The 22068-nt window shown below is 55.9% G+C and overlaps 2 protein-coding genes across 21 annotated transcripts; one reads left to right on the top strand and one right to left on the bottom strand.

Moving 5' to 3' along the window:
- The first annotated feature begins 116 nt into the window (after positions 1–116).
- On the top strand, positions 117–9498 carry LOC105482889 (INO80 complex subunit E). Of its 11 annotated transcripts, none has more exons than XM_071084378.1 (9): positions 117–390; positions 547–617; positions 808–860; positions 4098–4208; positions 4439–4517; positions 4610–4721; positions 5108–5224; positions 8271–8360; positions 9075–9498. In XM_071084378.1, exons 1-8 carry the CDS (start codon positions 310–312, stop codon positions 8337–8339), a joined length of 693 nt encoding a protein of 230 aa, XP_070940479.1. In that variant the 5' UTR covers positions 117–309; the 3' UTR covers positions 8340–8360; positions 9075–9498. The 11 variants fall into 11 exon arrangements, with proteins under 11 accessions (XP_070940479.1, XP_070940480.1, XP_070940478.1 ...); XM_071084379.1 differs by having other exon boundaries at positions 9036–9498; XM_071084377.1 differs by lacking the exon at positions 9075–9498 and adding an exon at positions 8928–9063.
- On the bottom strand, positions 9221–20662 carry LOC105482890 (double C2 domain alpha). 10 transcript variants are annotated; one of them, XM_071084367.1, is made up of 15 exons: positions 20541–20662; positions 17630–17764; positions 17191–17321; positions 15857–16395; positions 14601–14691; positions 13662–13936; positions 13172–13251; positions 12901–12975; positions 12695–12804; positions 10888–11014; positions 10745–10804; positions 10499–10662; positions 10310–10391; positions 10127–10223; positions 9221–10045 (listed from the first exon to the last, which is right to left on the bottom strand). In XM_071084367.1, exons 6-15 carry the CDS (start codon positions 13921–13923, stop codon positions 9900–9902), a joined length of 1203 nt encoding a protein of 400 aa, XP_070940468.1. In that variant the 5' UTR covers positions 13924–13936; positions 14601–14691; positions 15857–16395; positions 17191–17321; positions 17630–17764; positions 20541–20662; the 3' UTR covers positions 9221–9899. The 10 variants fall into 10 exon arrangements, with proteins under 10 accessions (XP_070940468.1, XP_070940466.1, XP_070940467.1 ...); XM_071084365.1 differs by having other exon boundaries at positions 13662–13932; XM_071084366.1 differs by having other exon boundaries at positions 13662–13932; positions 15888–16395.
- Between the last annotated feature and the right edge of the window lie 1406 nt (positions 20663–22068).

The raw sequence follows: 22068 nt of genomic DNA, 5'->3' as shown, positions 1-22068 counted from the left end.
TTGTGGCTTCAAGTGTCTAAGCACATTAGAGTCAGGAACGGCGCCCTCCAGCGTCCGCCATTTTTGTGGCGTCACCGCGTCACTGCTGCGCCATCCCCAGACGCAGCCACTCGCCACCGCGCTCCTTTCCCAGTATTCCTCGGCAGGGCGGCCCGTGCGGTGACGCCGCCTGGGCGCCCGGTACGCCGGGAGTTGTAGTCCCGGTGGCACAGCCTTGCAGAGTCTCCGGAAGTGGAGGCGTGAGCGACGGGGTAGCGCCTGCTTGGGGTAGCGGGACTGCAGAAGCTGGGCGCCACTGCCGGGCCGGTCATGAACGGGCCGGCGGACGGTGAAGTGGACTACAAAAAGAAATACCGGAATCTGAAACGGAAGCTCAAGTTCCTCATCTACGTGAGTGCTGCCGCGGGAAGGCTGTAGAGGGGGGAGGCCTGGCGCGGACAAAATCTCAGTTTACTCAGGTGTAAAGTGGGTGGGGCGAGCGGCTGCCGGTTCCGGGGCCCTTCACGGAGGACCGTTGGCCCAGCGCACCCCTTGCCCGTGATACAGGAGCACGAGTGCTTCCAGGAGGAGCTGAGGAAAGCGCAAAGGAAATTACTGAAGGTGTCCCGGGACAAGAGGTGATGCACGTTGCAGGGGCGGAGGGCGATGTGGTTCCTAGACAGTCTACATTGGGACCCCATCCCCGAGTAGGGCCACAAGTGCATGGGCTCTTTCAAGGATCCGATGGGCCTGCTGGGAGGGTCAGGGGCCCAGGGGGACATTGCTGCGCTGGGAAATCACTGTCCGTCTCTCCTTCCCTCTCCTCAGTTTCCTCCTAGACCGACTTCTGCAATACGAGAATGTGGATGAAGACTCTTCAGGTGAGCAAGGTCTTGAAAAATTGGTGGAGGGCGTGGTTCCTGGCACTTAGCAAGCTTCCTGGACCCCTGCCTTTTAGGCAGTGGCAGCTGATGCAGCCCCCAGTGGTCCTTAAGCCTAGTTGCTTGCCTTCCACCTGCACCGTTCTTTTATTCAGGCACTTACTGAGCACCTATTGTGTTTCAGGCATTGTGCTTGGCACAGGGGATACAGCAGAGGCAGAGACAGGCAAAGCCCTTGGTCTCTTGTAATTTATGTTTTAGTTGGGAAGAATAAGTAAATGAAGACAATACACTAGAATTTTAGGTCATAGTAAGGACTTGAAGGTAATGAAAGCAGTTATGTGGTAATGATTATAGTACAACAGGGGTTGATGAATTGTTTCTGCAATGGGCCAGATGGTAAGCTTTCTGCAACATACAATCTTTGAAGCACCTATTGAACTCTGCCTTTGTAGTAGCAGCCATGCCCCATCGGCAAATAAATGAGTAGGGCTATGTTTCTATAAAACTTTATAGGCACTGAAATTTGAATTTCATGTTATTTCCATATGAAAAATTTTTCTTTAGTTTTTTTTTGTCTTCAAACATTTAAAAGTTTAAAAGCCATTCTTGGCCGGGGCACGGTGGCTCACGCCTGTAATCCCAGCACTTTGGTAGGCCGAAGTGGGTGGATCACAAGGTCAAGAGTTCAAGACCAGCCTGACCAACATGGCGAAACCCCGTCTCTACTAAAGATACAAAAATTAGCTGGATGTGGTGGCGTGCGCCTGTAATCCCAGCTACTGGGGAGGCTGAGGCAGGAGAATCATTTGAACCCTGGAGGCAGAGGTTGCAGTGAGCCGAGATCGCTGCCACTGCATTCCACAGGGCAAAACTCCATCTCAAAAAAAGAAAAAAAAAAAAGCCATTCTTAGCTTGCAGACAGCAGCAAGCAGGCAGCAGGCAACGTCTGAATAGAGTACTCAAGAAAGGCTTTTCACGGAGTGACGTTTGAGTTGGGACCAGATAAGAAACCAGGCTTCCATCCTGGGCAACATAGTGAGACCCCATCTCAATTTAAAAAAAAAAAAGCCATGTATAGTTGTGTATACATGTGGTCCCAGCTACTTGGGAGGCAGAACCAGGAGGATCCCTTGCCTGAAAGGTCAAGGCTGTAGTGAGTCATGATAGCACCACTGTGCTCCAGCCTGGGTGACAGAGCAAGACTGTCTCAAAAAAAAAAGAAAGAAACCCCATCCTGGCTAACATGGTGAAATCCCGTCTCTATTTAAAATACAAAAAATTAGCTGGGCGTGGTGGCGGGCGCCTGTAGTCCTAGCTACTCGGGAGGCTGAGGCAGGAGAATGGGCGTGAACCTGGGAGGCGGAGCTTGCAGTGAGCCGAGATTGCGCCACTGCACTTCAGCCTGGGCAACCGAGTGAGATTCCGTCCAAAAAAAAAAGAAAAACCAACCTTGTGAAGAAGTGAGCTGGAGCTGCCCCAGCAGAATAATAAATGCAGCTACCCTGAGGTAAGCACAGGCCAGGCTTGGTTGAAAAGCAGAGGGATGAAAAAGAGAGAACACTGTGTTCATCCCTTTATTTGAATATTGTCTGCAGTTAACTATGTTTTCCATCATAACCGGAGCCCCACATGCATACCTACAAAACAAAGTTTAGTGAAACATTTTTAAGATCACTGTATCCAATTCATCCTGATACTTTTTAGATTGCTTTTTTTCTCTTCCTTTAGTGCTGGTTGCACACCAGTAAATTGATTTCATGACTCACTAATGGATTGAGACCCACAGTTTGAAAAAACCCTAAGGTGGGCATTTGTGGGCCTCTTCCTGGGTGGGGCCCTCATAAGCCATGTCATGTAGAATCACCTCTCTCCAAGGTGCCTTTAAACATTGGTCTGAGGCAGGGATCGGCATGTAGCAGCCAGCCACGTTTTGGGACGTAGTGTTTTGTCAGAACGCATGATACCCATTTGCTTGCTCTTATAGGAGGATTGTAGATAAGGTTAGGGAAATAGGCAGGGGCTCACTCAGGTAGGTCATAGTAGGAGGTTTGGCTTTTATTGCAGCCTCTCATCCCCTGCCTCTTCTTTCCCTAGGGTCTTCCAGTTAACATCCTGTTTGAGGGGAATTCAGGGCAGGAGGTGGGAGAGGACCCAGCATGTTCATGGCTAGAGTGGGTTGCATCTGAGGAGCAAAGGCCAGCAATATGAGCCCCACTCCTGTCATGGAGGCCCACACCCTGGCCAGGGAGACACATGCAAATGACACTTTTCAGCACAGTGTGAGCGCAGCCATGATGAGTAAGAGTAGAGGGTTCCAGGAGAGCCTGCAGTTAATTGGGCTTGAGGGATTCTGGAAGACTTCCCAGAGGCAGTGGCATTTGATCTGCTTCTTAAAGGGTCTCTCTGAGCAGAGACATTGGTAATGGCTTCTATAGGTGTATCAGTCATTTGTTCCATGAAAGATGGCCCTTCTAGGCAGAGGCACTGAATAGGAAATACATTTCTTTTTTGACGAAATAGGTCAGTGTGCTGTAAAGAATACAGTTACGTTAGTTGATCGGAAAGGTGTGTTGAAGCCAGATTAAGCAGCACCATGAATTCGTGCAGGTAGTGGGGGATGTCATCAAGAAGGATGTGACCAGGTTTGTTTTAGCTCACTGTGGGGTTGGGGGTGGACAGTGGATGGCAGGGTGATGTGAGACTGCTTAGCAGGTGATTTTGACATGCTGGTGGCCTGACCTGTGTTAGTTGGCGTGGGGAGCAGTGGATGAAGGGGAGGACTTCAGGGGTGGATGAACAGGACCCTGGTTATGGGGTGTGGGGCAGAGGCAGGAGCTGAAGACAGCTCAGCTCAGAGGCAAGGAACCAGTGGCATCAAATAGCCAAGGAGTCAGAGTCTCAGCCTCACACCTTACTTTCTGAGCCTCGGTGACCTCATGTGACAAGTGGAGGTGCTGCCCTTCCCATCCTTCCTTGGATCTGATGGCAAGGAGAGGTGGTGAGTGGGAAGGAGCCCGGCACGCTGGCCATGCGTGGCAGGTGTGTTACGGAGGAATCAGAGCGGGAGGGGCGCTGGGGAGGCTGGAGAGGTTGTGGACCTCCCTGAGACAGCTCAGGTGTGTGGTGCATGTGCGTGCCCACTAGCTGGTGTGTCAGAATCCCCCCCGGGAGCCCTTCTTTTGGGTTTTTGGTTGGTTTTGTTTTTTTGAGGCAGGGTCTTGCTCTGTCACCCAGGCTGTTGTGCAGTGTTACAATCACAGCTCACTGCAGCCTCAATCTCCAAGCAATTCTCCTGCCTCAGCCTCCTGAGTAGCTGGGACTACAGGCACACGCCACCATGCTCGGGTAATTGCTTTTGTTTTTAATAGAGCTGAGGTCTCGCTAGGTTGTCCAGGCTGCTCTTGAACTCCTGGCCTCAAGCGATCTGGCCACCTCAGCCTCTCACAGTGCTGGGATTCCGGGCATGAGCCCCTGCACCTGGTCCTCCGGTGCCCTTCTGTAGTGTGGAGGAGGTTATACCCTTCTGGGATGGACTGGGATCCCCCACCCCCACTGACCATCTGTCCCCGTCACAGACTCAGATGCCACTGCATCATCAGATAACAGCGAGACCGAGGGGACACCCAAGTTGTCTGACACACCGGCCCCTAAGAGGTGAGAAGAAGATGCATTCCTCTCGCTGGGGAGGGTCAGGTGGGGCGCCTGGGCTCCCAGCCACCTCTGACCCCGCCCTGTCCTTTCTCCAGGAAGAGAAGCCCTCCGCTGGGGGGGGCCCCCTCTCCCTCCAGCCTCTCCCTGCCTCCTTCAACAGGGTTTCCCCTTCAGGCCTCCGGGGTTCCCTCCCCATACCTGAGCTCGGTGAGTTGGGGTCAGGGGTGGGAAGTGGTGAACTAATATGCCTGGGAGTAAGGTGGGCGTCGTTTGGGCAGAAGAGCTGGGCCTCCGGGCAAGGCCTGCCCAACTTTGGGGACATCTGTCTGGGTGTGGCCCAAGTGTCCCATGGAGGGTGTGAGTGGGGGCTGCCCCCTTCTCTCTGGTATAGGAACGGGGCCAGGCGTGACTGAGGAGAGCAAAGCCCAGGACAGCATCCTGCTGCTGCCCGGCCCTTCTGTGTTCGGGAGCCCCGGGAGCCGCACTCATCACCATCTCTTTTGTTTTTCCATCTTCCTCCTGTTTGCATTTCTTTCCCCACCCTCACCCCGGTCCACTCCGCCTCCCATCTCCATCCCCGCTCCCGCCCACAGCTGGCCTCCCCCCGCTACCCCCCATTCCCTTCTGACTACCTGGCCCTGCAGCTGCCCGAGCCCAGCCCCCTGAGGCCCAAGCGGGAGAAACGGCCCCGCCTGCCCCGGAAACTCAAGGTACCCTGACGTGGGGGCGCTAGGGAGGGGCAGGACGGCAGGAGGAGAGCCACCTGAGGGAGGCTCAAGGCGGGGGCCTGTCAGAGAATCATGAACGATTAATTTGGGGACCCAGTCAGCACTTAGCACTGAGGGGTGGATCAGAGAAATCTCAGCTCACAGGCTTGTATGGAGACAAATCAGGGCAGAACCAGCCTTGGGGGACCTGGCGTGCGGATGCCAGGGGTCCCGCCCTTTCACGGCTGCAGTGTAGCGGGGCCAGGCTCATTTTCCCAGGGTGGGGCATGTTTTGTGATGCCAGGTAGCCCCAGACCAGGGCAGGATTACTGGATCTAGTCAAGTCAAGACTGCCTATTAGAAACCACGTAGCCTTCAGCAAGTCTCTGTTACCCTCTAGGCTTCCTAGGCTTGGCACCTATAGTGCTAGTGGTCCTACTCGATATGACCAGCAAGCGCCCCTGGAGCACCTCCTGTTACACGGCAGTGCACAAAGCAGACCAGTGCCTGCCCTCACAGAGCTCACATTCTAGCAAGATACGCAGAAAACATACTAGAAAAATAGGTACTTGTGGAGAAGAACAGAGTGAGGTCCAGAGCATGGGGACGCCGGGGGGGACGAGGCTGACACTTAGGGCCCAGCAGTCGGGCATGTTCTTTGAGCAGAGACATACAGGAAGTGGCAGCAAACCGTGTGGCTCCTGGGCAGTGTTTCTGTCAGGCAGAGACCCTGGGAGGGTGTGAGCTGGGCTTGTTGGAGGGTCTGGAAGGAGTCCGTGTCGGGAAGGAAAGTAAGTGGGTCCTGGAGCAGGTCAGAGGGGAGCTCCTGAGGCGCCAGTGTGCAGGATTCGCTGTGAATGAAGCCTTGGAGAAGGCAGTTCCCTGGCGGGGCACAGGTTGCAGGCATGAAGCGGGAGTGATCTAATTGCATCTTAACAAAATTGCAGACACTGGTGGTCAGAGAACAGACTAGGTGAGCGGTGGGGTGAGTTGGGATGGGAATGAGGAGGCCACCACGGTAAACCAGGCCGAGGGCAGAGGGTCCAGAGGGGGCTGCAGACCCATTTTGGAGAATGAGGGTGGGAGTTCCAGGAGGACCCCGTGTGGGCTGTGCGGGAGAGAAGCCAGGATGCCTCCAGGGCTTTAGTCTGAGCACGAGTGGAGTCTCCCTCCCTCAAGATGGGAGGGCTGTGGGAGCACAGGCTTGGAGGGAAGCTGAGTCTGGCCGCGGATGTGTCAGGTGCCACCTGGAAAGGAAGCTAGACAGCAGCCCATGAGGGGCTGCGCATTTGGAAGCCACCAGGCTAGTGGTAGATGCGAGCCTTGGGAGAGATGGGGATGGGCTGAGGGGCAAAGTGGAATGGGGACCAGCTGGGTGGCTCCCAGGGTTCTGGAGCCAGAAGCAGAATGAGAGGCCACATTTGCGGTGGTCTGGAGTACAGGATCTGGAGCTTCAATCCCAACTCTGCCGTTTTCTCCGTGTGACCTTGGCCCTGTGAGGCTTCACCTCTTGAGCCTGAGTAGCAGAGGTGACAGTACTGGCCCTGGTCCTTAGCAGGGGGATGGCGGGCAGGGTGGGGAGTGGTGCAGCACTGGGGGGCACTTAGAGGCTTTCTGGCCTGGTGCTGACTCCTGAAGCGGAGTTGTGTCTGGGAGCAAAGTTCTAGACATTCTGGAGAGAAGATTTGGGAGGGCAGCCCAGGTCCATAGCTGTCGGGGGAGGTGGGGAGAAGCCAGGAAAGGCCTCAGCGAGGAGAACGTGTGAGCCCAGGGTGAGTGGAATTGGATATTCCTGGCTGAAGCCATGGTGGGAAGGGAGCCAGGGCCACAGTGAAAGCACTCTCTGGGCCAGAGCAGGAGTGGTAAGAAATTGGCAAGAAGAACCAGGTGGGGCGGCATCATGGAAGGCCTGGACACTGGCCTGAAGTGGGAATTTGTCTGTTACTGTCAGGGGAGCGAGGAGATGGAAGGAAGGGAGTCCAAGCAGAGAAGGGATAACTGTGAAGACAGAAGCAGGTTGGTTCTGTCAGGCCTGAGTCAGACTTGGCCGGCTTTGAATCCCAGCTCTTCCAGTACTCACCATGCGACCTCAGCGTGTCATTTCACGCTTGGAGCCACAGCTCTCTTTCTCTGTTCAGTGGCGTCCTTGTGGGGAGAATGTGAGTGAAGGGATGAAAATTGCTTAGCCCATGCCTGGCTCCTAGTAAGCCACAGAGAAACGTGAGTCGCTGCCAGTCAGGCTGAGAGGATGCCACTGAGGAAGTCCAGGCCAGGGTGGGACATGCTGCGCACAGCGGGGAAGGAGAGGGGGTGGCCAGAGAAGGGGATGGTGCTTTCCAGTCATACACACATGTCTGCTCCCGTGTGTACATGTGGGGGCCTGGTGCAGGGCGCGGGGGTGCTGTTCAGAGTTGGACCCCCTGTCTGTTATCCGTCCTACCAGTCTCCTATACCCTGAGGCCTGACCCACCCTGGCCCTCACGCCACCCCAGCAGCGGAGATGAGGGTGAGGGCTCCTTAGGAAGCAGAGAGGAGGCCACAGGGCCAAATGTGACACTCAGAAGGGCCACTGGAGACCGCGCATGGCGTTTCCTGCCAGCCCACCCAGCATCTAGCCCAGGGCCAGACTGGACACTGCCACTGCCCCGCAGGACCCAGCGGGCCTGTGCCTCAGGACCTCCATGTCCACACCAGGTTCAGCCTCCTTCGCTGGCACGTGACCTGTCTCCGCTGCCCAGTGTCCTGAGGCTGGGAGGGCATTAAACCACCTGGCACACAGCCCATGCCCAGTTTGTGCCCACAGACAAAGCATGGGGACTGCGGAGGAGACCCACAGAGCTCTCTGGGGAGGGTTTGTGAGGACCTGGCAGCTGGGGGTGCTGAAGGGTTGGGCAGGGCAGAGGCCGCTTCCCAGCCTCAGAGGACGAAGCAGGACTTCTGACAAATAGAGCAGGATGCCCAGGTGGAGGGGCCGCCTGTCATCCGGCAGGCAGCACTCCCGTCCCGAGGCCCTGAGTGGCGCGGTGACGCGCTCAGGTCTGTGTTTTAGAGCGCGCGCTCTGGCTGCAGTGCGGAGGAGCTGGATCTGGGAGAGGCTGCAGGCAGGGAGTCCAGTTAGGAGGCTGGGACCGCAGCCCAGGTGAGCTGAGAGGAGGGCTGGGCCTAGGTCACGGCTGCGGGGATACCGAGGAGGGGCCCATCCAAGACATGATAGAAGCTTCTGGGGGGCAGAGAAGCCACTGGGGCTCTTGGCTCAGGCAGCCTGCAATACCCTCCACCGAACCAGTGAGTTCCACAGAAGAGGGAGAGGAGGAGGAGGGAGAGGAAGCCAGTGGCGGCAGGTGGCACCTTCAGGGCCCAGTGGCAGGCAGGCAAGCAGTCCAGGCCGACTCCACCTCTGGCTTAACCCCTGTCTCGGGGCAGCCCAGGCACCTCCCTGGAGAGGGCAGGGCCGGGCCTTTCCCTCCCGGTTTCCTATGAGGCACCCCATCCCCTCATCTCACCTCCATCACCACCCCCAGGCACTTGCTGGTTTGAGGCTCTCGAGGGGCTGGGGGCGGGCAGGCCCTGAGTGCAGCATAGGTTGGCCTGGCTGTGCCCAGGGCCCCTTCCCCGTCCCCAGAGCTGCCCTGGGGGGCAGGGCCCGGTCTCCTGAGGCCCCAGTGCCTCCCTGACTAGTCCCCCTGTGTTTCTTCCCCTGCTGCAGATGGCGGTGGGGCCCCCTGACTGCCCTGTGGGAGGACCGCTGACCTTCCCTGGCCGGGGTTCTGGGGCTGGGGTCGGGACAGCCCTGACCCCCCTCCCACCCCCCAAGATGCCCCCCCACACGATCCTGAGCACGGTCCCTCGGCAGATGTTCAGCGACGCAGGTAGCGGGGACGATGCCCTGGATGGGGACGATGACCTGGTGATCGACATCCCAGAGTGACCGCGACATCATGCCATGCCCACCACAGCCCTGCCCGGCGCCCTCCCCGTGCCAGCACACACGAGCCCAGCTTCCTCGGAGGTGTTTATTGATGCCCAGCTGCCATGCTCCGGCCACTGACACAACCAGAAAAGGCGTAAACATGCACGGGTGTTCCCCAGGAGGGTGGCAAGGGCCCTGCCTTCAAACTCTGGCCCCCTCCAGGGGACAGTTATTTAAACGAGTGGCCGGGAGCATCTGCCCCCTGCTGGGGAGGCAGAGACCCTGCGATGGCCACCCCTTTAAAAGGGCAGCTGTACAGGGCTAGGTTTTTGCAATGAAGTTTCTGTATTAAAGGAGTGGCTCTGGGTGTGTTTTTTGTCCTTTTCTCTTTTTCTGAGGCATTCTCCTCTGAACCTCCCCTAATCCGACCTCCTCCCTGTGGGGGGAGAGGGACGGGGCAGCGTGGAGAGGCAGGAGCGAGGAGCGTGGGGGCCTGGGGCCAGGCTCTGAGCACTGCCCGGGTGTGCAGAGGAGGGGGGCTTTGCATATTTGCAGGGACTAGCGAGTCAGGCAGGAGGTTTGCATATATGAATATAGAACTCCACAGCCCCTCACGAGCAGACAGACCCAGGTCACAGAGATTCACAAAAATAAGACAGGTAGTGCAGGGTGGGGGCAGCCCACCCCGTGTAAACGTGCAACACACTCGTGCGAAGGTTGGGTACTGCACCCGGCCCGATAGGCCTGTACCAGGACACTGCTGCCCACTCAGGCTGAGGACAGAGCCCCAGCCGCGGGGGGCAGCTCGCTGGTCAGGGCGTGCCAGCGCTCCAGGGCTGCGTCTGGCTGCTGCAGGCAGTCACTCCAGTGCTTCCGAGCCTCGCCTCGGGCACCTGACCCCAGGGACACGCCACCTGGGGGAGCAAGTGGCAGGGTCAGGGCCACCTCCCTGCCACTCACCCTCCCTCAGCACCCTCAGCCAGCTCCTCCCTCACCGATGAAGTCATTGGATTTGCCAATGTCATAGTCCCAGACGGTGACTTCCAGGGTCTTGGTGGCCAGAGTGGAGAGCTCTATCTCGTAGAAAAACTCCTGAGAACAAGGCCAGCCACCCATTCGTGAGCCGGCTCCCCAGCCCCTCCTTGGCCTCCCTCTGCATCCCATCCCCACCTGGGTACCTCGTTAAATTCTGGGTTGAGAGTCTTCTTCTTCACGCATGTCTTATGCTTGGATTTCTTGTCCACATCAGGCCTCAGGTACCTAGAGGTGGGGTGGAGGGAGAGGAACTGAGGGGTCAGGGACAGGCCAGGCCCAACTCGGGCCAGGGCAGGCTCCCTGGGGAGGAGAGGGTCAGGGCGAGGGCTCACGTCTTGACGTAGGGGTCCGAGTAACCGTTGACGTCCATGGCAGCCAGATGGGCGCAGCGCAAGATGCCTACCAGCAGTCCCCGGCGCCTCGAGCTGTAGCTGAGACTCAGCAGGATGCGGCCGCGCTCCTCCAGCAGCCCCGGGCCCTGCTCCGCCTGCTCCAACTGCGGGGCACAGACGCAGGGTCAGCCTGGGCCCCTGCCGCCTCCCACCCACGTGCATCCCCATCCCTGTGAGATGCCTCACCTCCTTCAGGTAACAGGAGATGCCCCTCAGCGCCGCCGACATGGAAGAGGGGGATGCCAGCTGAGGGGGCAAACAGAAGGTTCTGGAAGCCTGGCCTCCCCAGGGCCCCCTCCCCCGGTGCCCCTGCAGCCCCCCGCACACACCGGGACCTGGCGCTCGAGGCAGATGTTAAAATGTTTCTTCTGCGAAGGCTTCAGGCGGCGGAGGGGCACACGGATCTCCCCAATAAACTCATTGTGACTCAGCTTGTCCTCATCACAGACGGCAATCCTGGTGGGGAACTGCAGCGTCAGGGCCCCTGGGGTACCTGAGCCCTGTTCTGGGGTGTAGGAAGGGCCTTGAACCAGCCCAGCTCTGCCCTACACACTACGTCTCATCTGGAAGACAGGCTGGCACTTGAGAAGGACAAGCGGATTTGCCCATTCCTCTGTCCCTCCCTGTGCAGCCAACCGGCTGTCCCTGGTCCATCAGAACATGCTCGGCCATTGTGGGAAGCCCTCAGAAATCTTGGAGCACCCTGATCACTGCCTCCATTCAGGGCCTGGGGGCAGAAGCCAAACACCACAGTGGATGTGGCCATAGACACAGGCCGTGAGAGCCTTGGACAGCCAGACGAGGACCCCATGCCTCCTCGGGAACCCCGTTCTTTTCCTGCATGCAGCAGAGAGCCGGCTCCACAGGGACTCACTAAGAAATGATTGCTCTCCGGCCACCTGTCCTCCGGCAGCCCCTGCCCTGCCTCTGCAGTGACCCACTACCAGGTTGGGCATCTGTGGCATGGAGGATGGGCAGATCCCAACCCTGCAACTTCTGAGCCACCTGTGTGACCTTGGGCAAGTCACTTGATCACCCTACGCCTCAATTCCCATCTGTAAATGGAGATGGTCAAGGGAAAGAAAGAAATGTGAAAATACTAAGCCCAGGCTGGGCCCTGGTGAGCGCTCATTTTTAGGTCTCATTCTGGTTTTGGCCTCTTGGCCTCCCCTCCATTCCACCCGCACACCCGACACCAAGGTGGCCTCCCTGCCACACGGCCCTGACCAGGGAAGGTCCCAAATGCAAATCCAAGCACAAAGGCAGAGGTCTCTCCGGAGCCTGGGTCCTACTGCCCGCCACCTGACTTGAGGGAATACTCTCCTCACATCTCCATCTCCTGGGATGACGGAGCAAGTTCCCTGTCCCTGAAGACTTCACTCCTTAAGAGATTTTAGGGGAACTCAAGGCATGGAAGGGGCAGACCAAAGCTGCAGAGGTCTGACTTCAGCCAAGGGCTCTGAGAAGGAGTCTCGGTAACCCAGGAACGCTTTTGGGAGGGGGCAGAGCTTGGACTGAGCCTCAGATGAGCGGAATTTAGGCTGGCAGGAAGGAGCTTTCCAGATAGAAAACAACAAGTTAAGTTCAGGAGTTGTGGAACTGGCCAGTTGGAAGAAGGGAGTCCTCTGTTTGAGGGGCAGGAGATATTTTTGTTTTTGAGACAGAGTCTCCCTCTATCACCCAGACTGGAGTGCAGTGGTGCAATCTCGGCTCACTGCAACCTCTGTCTCTTGGGTTCAAGCGATCCTCCTGCCTCAGCCTCCCAAGTAGCTGGGATTTACAGGCGCACGCCACCATGCCCAGCTAATTTTTGTATTTTTAGTACAGATGGGGTTTCACCAAGTTGGCCAGGCTGGTCTCAAACTCCTGACCTCAAGTGATCCGCCCACCTTGGCCTCCCAAAGTGCTGGGATTACAGGCGTGAGCCACCACACTTGGCTGGCAGGAGATACTGGGGGGCAGGAATGGCAGGGAAGTATTTTGGCCTGCTGCCAAAGGGGCTAGGGAGCCGCTGATGGTTCTTGAGCATCAGAGAGGTACAGACTTAATGGGACATAGATCAACCAACCAGCAGTTACAATGTCAGCTGTCCCTGAGCTGCTGCTGGACCTGGGTGGTGGGGAGGGGAGCCCTCACCTGAGCACCTTGTGCGTGATGTCATCATCCGTGATCCCGCTGTACGTCAGGTCCTCATTCCACACGGGATTCAGTGTGTTCCTCTGAGTCTTCGTTTTTAGCTTATTAGCCTGGGGTGTGGGGATGAAAGGTTCTCAATACCTGTCCTCCAGCCCCACGGGCTGGAGGCACGGGCTGGGCCGAGCAGGGCGAGAGGAGGCTGTTACCTTACAGGCTCCAGGCAGCAGGTGCAGCTTGACGTAGGGGTCGGCGAGGCCATTGAAATCCATGGGCTTGAGGCCCTGGAGAGGAGGGCAGGGGAGAGGGCTGGAGGCTCCCGGCACCTTTCTCCCTCTTGTAGAGCTGGACCCTGGAGGAGCCCAGAAGGGGGTTGCAAGGGCAGGAGGAAGGAGCAGGCCTGGGAAGGGAAGGAGGAATGGGCCCCCTCTGGGGGCTGCACGCAAACTGGCCCGGGCTGGGGCAGCAGGGAGTGCCCACCTTGGCCCTGAGGATGCTACAATGCAGAGTGCAGGAGGCCCGGTCATAGAGAAGGTCAAACTCCAGCATGCCCAGGGCGGCTGGAGAGAGAGGAAAGGCAGCATGGATCGGTTTGGAGACAGGTGTGTGAGAGAGGCCAGCAGGTGGGCACTGGCTGTATGTGTGTGTCTCTCTCTCTCGCCAGCCGGCGAGTGTGAGTGCAAGAGGCTGAGTGGGCCCGTGCGTGTGTGCGTCTGGGTCCGTGGCTCGGCTGCAACTGGGGCTGTGTGGGTGGTGGAGTGTCTCAGCAGAAATACTGAATATTGAGCCTTGCTGAAGCTGTAATCTCCACACCGACTGCAGCTGTGGCAGCCATCCCTGCCACCTCCCCCCGCCCACTGCCCTCCTCCCCTACCTACATGCACAGCCAGCAGGGCCCGTTCCCCTCCCCCGGGACGGCAAGCCTGGAGACCCCCACCAGCGCATGGGGCCTCCAAGCCCCCAGACTCACTGGCATCATCCGAGTCATAGCTGTCCACTTCCGCACCATCCTCAGGCGTGGTGGCCCCAAGGAGGGCTGCAGGGGGGGCCAGAGCCAGGGGGGCCAGATGGGTGGGGGCCTCGCCGCCGCCGCCACCCCCTTCAGGTCCAGGTCCCCGGCGGGGGAAGTAGTCAGAGATCTGGCGGATGGGCCGGATGGGCCCGGGGCACACGTTGATGGCCATGTGCTCCTGGATGTTGATGGTCATGCGGTCGCCCCTGCGGCCCCTCATGCAGCACCCCTGGCTGGGAGAGGGCATGTGAGCCAATGAGCCCATCATACCTAGCCATTCTGGCTGAGGGCCAGGTGACAGCCTCCTCGGTCTGCAGGGCCCTCACTAGCCTCCCTTCCTAGGTGTCGAGGGAGAGGGTGGCCTGTGCCAGCCGGTGGCAGGCAGGAGGCCTGGGCCCTGCAGACCCCACGCTGGCTCCACAGGGGCTGGGCTGCCAACCCACTCCCCGCAGAAGTCGAAGTTGCACCACCCCGTCCTCACCCACCCACCTCCAGGTTGTCCCTGTATCATCTTGCCAGCTCCTTCCTCTCCTCCAGGGCTCCCCTCTGCTCTGCTCCTGAGCCTGCCTGTTCCCCAAGGGACCCTGCAGGGCCCCGCCTCTGTTTCTCGGAGGCTCTGTCCTCCTCTGCACCAGGCGCTGGTCTAGTCAAGGTGTCACCCACCCCTCTAGGCTCCCACTGCCCACTGTCCCTTCATTCAGCCCCAGGACCTGTCTGCCTGGTTCCCCCGCTCGCTCACCACAGCCCCCGGTGGAGACCCCAGCCTCAGATGCCACCCCTGGCTCCCCAGGGGAGCCAGAAATTGCAGCCGCAGGAGAGCCGAACACCCCCGTAGCGCACACAGGCTGGCACTCTCCCCAGCACCCTCACGCCCCCGCCCTGCCCAGCCCCCTGCACCTGCCTCTGCCTCCAACAGGTGCCCAGGCAATGGGGGGACGGCGGGTGCAGGCTGGGCGGCGGCGGCCGGCAAGGAGAGCGCGGAGTCCGGCTGTGCGAGCCGAGAGGGAGGGAGCGCCGAGAAAGTGCGGGGAGGAGGGGGTGAGCGAGGTGGAGGCGAGGATGCAGCCGGCGCCGGCAGCGTGGGGGGGGGGGGGCGGGGAGGGGCGCCGGGGCTGGGGAGGGGGCGGGATCTCGGACTCCCACCCGGGGCCCGCTCGGGAGCGCACGCGAGCGCACACACAGACACGTGTGCCCGCGCGCGCACACTTACGCAGGGGCACGCGGGCCGGAAAACACTCGTGTGCACACATCCAGCCGGGCACCCCTGCGCGCACACGCCCGTGCCCACGTGTGCACGCTCACACCCTTGCACACCCCCAGGCACGCGCTGGCACACTTACCCGGAGAACTTCGCACGCACACGCACTCGCAAACACGCGGGCTCCCTGCGCCACCAGCAAGCAGCCGCCAGAATTGCCGGGTGTTCCCCAAGTACTCCTGGGAGACCCGGGCCCCCGCCCCCGCCAGCGCGTGTGGCCACTACTCCTCCTTCCCTCCCGGGTCCCCAGGGCCGGACCACCAGCCTCGTTGTCATGGCGACGCCGGCTCATCTCCCCCGAACCTCGCGCGTCTTCACGCCCCTCCCCCGCAGGGAGCTGGGGCCTCCGTCCTCCCCTCCCCATGTCTGTAGGGACCCAGAGGCGGACAGGAGCAGGGGGTCTGATCCGCCTGCTGTCGCCGGCCGGGGATCTCGGGGTCCCCCGAGCCAGGCTGGGGAGCCTCACGATCTGAGGGAGGAGGCAGAGGTCTGACGCTGCGGCTTCCCGCACACCTCCTCCCTTTGGCCATTCAGGCCTCTCTCCTTGTGGCCCAACCCAAGTCCCAGGGGCCCGTGTCCCCTGACCAGGGATGGCATCTCCTTTAGGAACCACCCTCCCTCACCTTTCCCCCTGCCGTCTCCAGTTCTGCCCCGCAGGTGGGAAGGGGCGTCGGGGCTTAGCTCTGAAGGCCCCCGAGCCCTGCGTTCGTTCCCCATGTGCTGCCATTTCTCACCCAAACCCTGCCACCCCCAAGCCGCCCCCCTGCCCTGCCCTGCGCCTACCACGAAGTGTCAGTCCACCCCTGGCCTTCGGTCTTCACTCACCTGTGACCCAAACTTACCATCCCGAAAACACGAAAGGGCTTATCACCCCCGCTGCCCACCACTGACTCACCCAACCGTTTCCTGCAGTTCCCGGGACACACCTAGACGGCTCAGTCCTAAGGATCTTGGCTCACATGCGCTCCTCTACCTGGGACCGGCGTTTCCTTAGGGAGTCACCCTGGGTCCCCTCTTCCTAGGAACCTTCCTGGGGCATCCCACACTGCCCCTCAGCTCCAGCGCCGTCAGGACTCCGCTCAGCACCGTTTCGCCAGTGCCTCCCCCACCAGCAGGGAGTTCCACTGGAGCGGCTGATTCATCTGGGAGTTCCTAGTGTCCCAAACTGGGCCTGGCACGAAGTTGGCATCTCTAAGTGCTGTTATTTAAAAGAGAAATACGGTTGCACGACAAAGTGAACATACCGAACACCACCTAATCTTACCCTTAAAAATGGTAAAGATGGTACATATCGATGTGTGTATTTCACTGCAATTGTCAGAGAAATGGAGTCCAGCCTGGTGGCGGATGCCTGTAATCCCAGCTACTCCAGGGACTGCCGCCAGAGGATCGCTTGAGTGAAGCCAGACTGGGCAACACGGTGAGACACAGTCTCTTAAAAATAAAAAAATAATAATAAAATAAAAAGTAAGAGAAATGTAAAGTCAACAACACTGAGGGGGTGAGGCACACACCTATAATCCCAACGCTTTGGGAGGCCGAGGCGGGTGGATCACCTGAGGTCAGGAGTTTGAGACCAGCCTGGCCAACATGGTGAAACCCCATCTCTGCTAAAAATACAAAAAATTAGCCGAGCTTGGTGGCATGTGCCTTGGGAGACTCAGGCAGGAAGATCACTTGAACCCGGGAGGTGGAGGTTCCAGTGAGCTGAGATCATACCACTGTACTCCAACCTGGGCTATAAGAGCAAAACTCAGTCTCAAAACAAACAAAAAACCCTGAGAAATCACTTATTACCCATAAAATGGGCAAAATCAAAGTGTCTGGGCCGGTGGTGGTGGCTCACACCTGTAATCCCAGCACTTTGGGAGGCTGAGGTGGGCTGATCCCTTGAGCTCAGAAGTTCAAGACCAGCCCGGGCAACATGGTGAGGCCCTGTCTCTAAAAAAAAAAAAAAAAGCCAGGCATAGTGGTGTGTGCCTGTGGTCCCAGCTACTGAAGAGGCTGAGGTGGGAGGATCTCTCTCTTTTTTTTTTTTTTTTTTTTGAGATGGAGTCTTGCTCTGTTGCCCAGGCTGGAGTGCAGTGGCATGATCTCGGCTCACTGCAAGCTCCACCTCCTGGGTTCACACCATTCTCCTGCCTCAGCCTCCCAAGTAGCTGAGACTACAGGCGCCCACCACCATGCCCAGCTAATTTTTTTGTATTTTTAGTAGAGATGCAGTTTCACCTTGTTAGCCAGGATGGTCTTGATCTCCTCCTGACCTCGTGATGGTGGGAGGATCTCTTGAGCCCAGGAGGTCAAGTCTGTAGTAAGATACAATCACTCCACTGCACTCCAGCCTGGGTAACAGTGAGACCCTGTCTCAAAAAAAAAAAAAGTGTGTATATATATATATATATATACACATACACACACACATATCCTTAGACCCAGAAATTCCACTTTTAGAATTTTATCTTATAGATATGCTGACCCATGAGCCAAATAATAGAAGTTCAAATTCTTTTTTTTTTTTTTTTTTGAGACAGAGTTTCGCCCTTGTTGCCCAGGCTGGAGTGCAAAGGCGCAATCTTGGCTCACCGCAACCTGCACCTCCCGGGTTCAAGCAATTCTCCTACCTCAGCTTCCCAAGTAGCTGGGATTACAGGGGCGCGCGCCACCATACCTGGCTAAATTTTTGTATTTTTAGTAGACACAGCATTTCACCATCTTAGCCACACTTGTCTTGAACTCCTGACCTCATGATCCGTCTGCTTCAGCCTCCCAAAGTCCTGGGATTACAGCCGTGAGCCACCGCGCCCTGCCACGAAGTTCAAGATTCTTAAAGGTAACATGTTCCAGAAGATTGGAAACAACTGAGATACCCAGAAGTAGGGGACCAGTTAAATCAGTCATGATGTAATTCCATACAGTGAAATAGTGTGCAGCCACAAGAGGCTGTTTGGCTCTTGTTTAGAATCATCTTTTTTTTTAAACATACAAGGTCTCCAAGGTCTCACTACTTTGCCCAAGCTGGTCTCAAATTCCTGGACTCAAGCAATCCTCCCACCTCGGCCTCCCAAAGTCCTGGGATTACAGGTGTGAGCCTCTGTGCCTGGCCCTAGAATCATTTCACAGTTTCATTTTAACTTAGAAAAGCAAAGTGCAGGCTGGGCGTGGTGGCTCACACCTGTAATCCTAGCACTTTGGGAGGCCGAAGCTGGTGGATCACGAGGTCAGGAGATCAAGACCATCCTGGTTAACACGGTGAAACCCCGTCTCTACTAAAAATACAAAAAAGTAGCTGGGCATGGCAGCAGGCACCTGTTCCCAGCTACTCGGGAGGCTGAGGCAGGAGAATGGCGTGAACCCGGGAGGCGGAGCTTGCAGTGAGCCAAGATCATGCCACTGCACTCCAGCCTGGGCGACAGAGCAAGACTCCATCTCGGAAGAAAAGAGAAAAAAGAAATCAAAAAAGAAAAGCAAGTGCAGAGAAGCATGGTTGGAATACTGCCGTTTGAGAGGGAAAGAGTTTAGCCGTATTTGCTTAGTTGTTCATATATTGTTTCTGGAGGCCTGCACAAGAAAATGGTAACTGTGTCTCTTGACAAGCTGAGAGAGTGAAAAAATAAAAATAATAAAAAGTAATAATAAATACACAAAAGAAAATATAACTATGGTGACCTCTGGGGAGACAGGGCAGGAAGAGGAAAGACTTTTCAACGTACATCCTTTTGCATCTTTGGAATTTTGTGCTACATGCATAGGTTACCTGTTCCAAAGAATACATTAAAATAATAAATTTTAGTCTTTTTTTGTTTGTTTGTTTGTTCGTTTTGAAACCGAATCTCGCTCTGTCGCCCAGGCTGGAGTGCAATTGCTCGATTGAGGCTCACCGCAACCTCCGCCTCTCGGGTTCAAGTGATTCTCTCGCGTCAGCCTCCTGAGTAGCTGGGATTACAGGCACCCACCATCATGCCCGGCTAGTTTTTTTGTATTTTTGTAGAGACGGGGTTTCACCATGTTGGCCAGGTTGGTCTCGAACTCCTGACCTCAGCTGATCCGCTTGCCTCGGCCTCCCAAATTGCTGGGATTATAGGCATGAGCCACTGCGCCTGGCCAAATTTTGGTCTTTTCTTTTCTTTCTTTCTTTTTCTTTCTTTTTTCTTTTTTTTTTTTTTTGAGACAGGGTCTCACTCTGTTGCCCAGGCTGGAGTGCAGTGGCAAGATCATAGCTCCCAGCAGCTTGAACACTTCAGCTCAGGTGATCCTCCCACTTTAGCCTCCCAAGTAGCTGGGACTATAGGTATGCACCACCACGCCTGGCTAATCTGTCTTTATTTTTTTATTTTTTTGTAGAGATGGGTCTCACTATGGTGCCCAGGCTGGTTTCAAACTTCTGGCCTCAAGCCATCCTCCTACCTTGGCCTCCCAAAGTGCTGGGATTACAGGTGTGAGCCATAGACCGTGCCCAGCAAAATAATATATTTCTTTCTTTCTTTTTTTTTTTTTTTTTTTTTTGACAGAGTCTCGCTCTGTTGCCCAGGCTGGAATGCAGTGGCATGATCTTGGCTCACTGCAACTTCCACCTCCCAGGTTTAAGCCTCAGCCTCCCAAGTAGCGGGGATTACAGGTGCACACCACCATGCCTGGCTAATTTTTGTATTTTTAGTGGAGACAGGGTTTTACCATGTTGGCCAGGCTGGTCTCCAACTCCTGACCTCAAGTGATCTGCCCGCCTCAGCCTCCCAAAGTGCTGGGATTACAGGCGTGAGCCACTGCACCCGGCCAATATTTCTAAAGTAAAGGCAACCATTAGGTTTCCTTCATGTCTCTCCAGGATAAGAAAGGAGGCAGGACTAAGGGAGACGCTGTGCAGTGTGACAGTCAGTGAGTTTAGCAAGAGGGAGTCCATGACCTGGGCACAGGCGGCCTGCAGTGAAGGGAGGGGGACACTCTGGCCAAGGAGACTGCTGAGTCCTGTCTCCTGTGCTCTCTTCCCACGGTGCTTGCTCAACCCCAGCCCTGCCTGCCTCCAGAAGAACTTGCTGAAGGCAGGTGAGGATGAGGCTGGAGTTCAAGCCAATTTCAGAGGAAAATGATGGACAGTGTTGAGCCCTGCTTTGTCCAGAGTGGGGAGGCTTTTGTACCAGTCACCCAGTCATTCAGTAAATATTGACTGAATATCGACTATAGATTGTGGGATACAACCAGGACCAAGGTCAATGAGCTGTGACTTCACAGCCTCATAGAGAAGATAGACAAATATACAGACAATCCTCATCCAGGGAAACTGACATGGGGACAGGGGATGGTCAGAAAGCCATGGGAACTCAGGGTCCTATGAGGCAGGAGGAAACAAAGATTAACACCTCACTTCCCAGAAGAGGAGCTGTCTCAGCTGAAACCTGAAAGATGAGGAGGAGTTAGCCAGGTCAAGCATGGGGGCAAATGTATTCCAGGCAGAGGTGTGTGTCAAGGCTGGGAGGCAGTCCAGAGCATGGCATATTCAGGAAAGAAATCATTCTACCAGCCTGGTCAACATGAAGAAACCCTGTCTAAAAAAAAAAAAATTAACCAGGAGTGGTCGCACGCACCTGTAGTCTCAGCTACTCGGGAGGCTGAGGCAGGATGATTGCTTGAGCCCAGGAGTTTGAGGCTTCAGTGAGCAGAGATCAGGCCACTATACTCCAGCCTGAGTGACAGAATGAGACCCTGCCTCAAAAAAAAAGAAAAAGAAAAAGAGAGAAAAAGAAAGAAAAAAATCATTCTACCAAGAAGACGCCTGCACTGTGTGTTTATTGCACCACTATTCACAATAGCAAAGACACAGAATCAACCTAGGTGCCCACCAACAGTGGACTGGATAAAGAAAATGTGATACATATATGCCATGGAATAGTATGCAGTCATAAAAACGATGAAATTATATCCCTTGCAGCAACATGGATGCAGCTGGAGGCCATTATCCTAACTGAATTAACACAGAAACAGAAAATCAAATACCACATGTTCTCGCAAGTGGGAGCTAAACATTGGGTACCTATGGACATAAAGATGAGAATAATAGACACTGGGGATTCTTAATAAGGGGAAGGAGGGGAAGGGTCGAAAAACTACCTATTGCTGGCACAGTGGCTCACGCCTGTAATCCCAACACCTCAGGAGGCCGAGGTGGGAGAATTGCTTGAGGCCAGGAGTTCGAGACCAGCCTGGCCAACATGGCGAAACCCCATCTCTACTAAAAATACAAAAATAATTAGGTGGGCTTGGTGGCACGCATCTGTAATTCCAGCTACTCAGGAGGCTGACGCACAAGAATCACTTGAACCTAGGAGGCAGAGGTTGCAATGAGCTGAGATCACGCCACTGCACTCCAGCCTGGGCAACAGAGTGAAACTCCATCTCGGAAGAAAAAAAAAAAAAGAAAACAAAAGAAAATAAAATTGAGGCTGGGTGCTATAATCCCAGCACTTTGGGAGGCCAAGGCAGGAGAATCCCTTGAGCCCTGGAGTTCAAGACCAGCCTGGGCAACATAGTGAAATCCTATTTCTACCAAAAAAAACCAAAAACAAATTAGTTGGGCATGGTGACTTGATCATGCAGTCCCAGCTACTTAGGAGGCTGAGGTGAGAGGATCGCTTGAGCCTGGGAGGTTGATGCTGCACTGAGCTATGACTGCATCACTGCACTCCAGCCTAGGCAACAGAGTGAAATGCTGAAGGAAGGAAGGAAGGAAGGAAGGAAGGAAGGAAGGAAGGAAGGAAGGAAGGAAGGAAGGAAGGAAGGGAAAGAAAGAAAGAAAGAAAGAAAGAAAGAAAGGAAGAAAGAAAGAAAGAAAGAAAGAAAGAAAGAAAGAAAGAAAGAAAGAAAGAAAGAAAGAAAGAAAGAAAGAAAAGAAAAGAAAAGAAAAGAAAAGAAAAAAGAGAAAGGAAGGAAAGAAAAAGAGAGAGAGAGAGAGAAGGGAGGGAGGGAGGGAGGAAGGAAGGGAAGGAAGGGAAGAAAAGAACATTAAACCAACAGATCTTTTTATTCTTATTTTTTTACAGATGTGATTCTCTGTCACCAAGGTTGGAGTGTAGCAGCACAATTATGGCTCACTTGAACCTTGAACTCCTGGCCTCC

This window comes from Macaca nemestrina, chromosome 18 (genome assembly GCF_043159975.1).
Source record: "Macaca nemestrina isolate mMacNem1 chromosome 18, mMacNem.hap1, whole genome shotgun sequence".
Taxonomy (NCBI): Eukaryota; Metazoa; Chordata; class Mammalia; order Primates; family Cercopithecidae; genus Macaca; species Macaca nemestrina.
This window is presented reverse-complemented; position numbering and strand designations above follow the sequence as displayed.

Bases quoted from the DNA above. Each gene is read 5' to 3' on its own strand.
- LOC105482889 (XM_071084373.1), top strand. From the start codon at position 310: ATGAACGGGCCGGCGGACGGTGAAGTGGACTACAAAAAGAAATACCGG. The intron at 618-807 runs GTGATGCACGTT...CCCTCTCCTCAG, and splicing joins AAGGTGTCCCGGGACAAGAG to TTTCCTCCTAGACCGACTTC. The intron at 4,209-4,438 runs GTAATTGCTTTT...TCCCCGTCACAG, and splicing joins GCACACGCCACCATGCTCGG to ACTCAGATGCCACTGCATCA.
- LOC105482890 (XM_071084363.1), bottom strand. From the start codon at position 14,953: ATGTGTGCACACGAGTGTTTTCCGGCCCGCGTGCCCCTGCGTAAGTGT. The intron at 10,805-10,887 runs GTGTGTGCGGGG...TTGCCCCCTCAG, and splicing joins GCCTCGAGCGCCAGGTCCCG to CTGGCATCCCCCTCTTCCAT. The intron at 10,392-10,498 runs GTGAGCCCTCGC...CCCCACCTCTAG, and splicing joins TCGGACCCCTACGTCAAGAC to GTACCTGAGGCCTGATGTGG.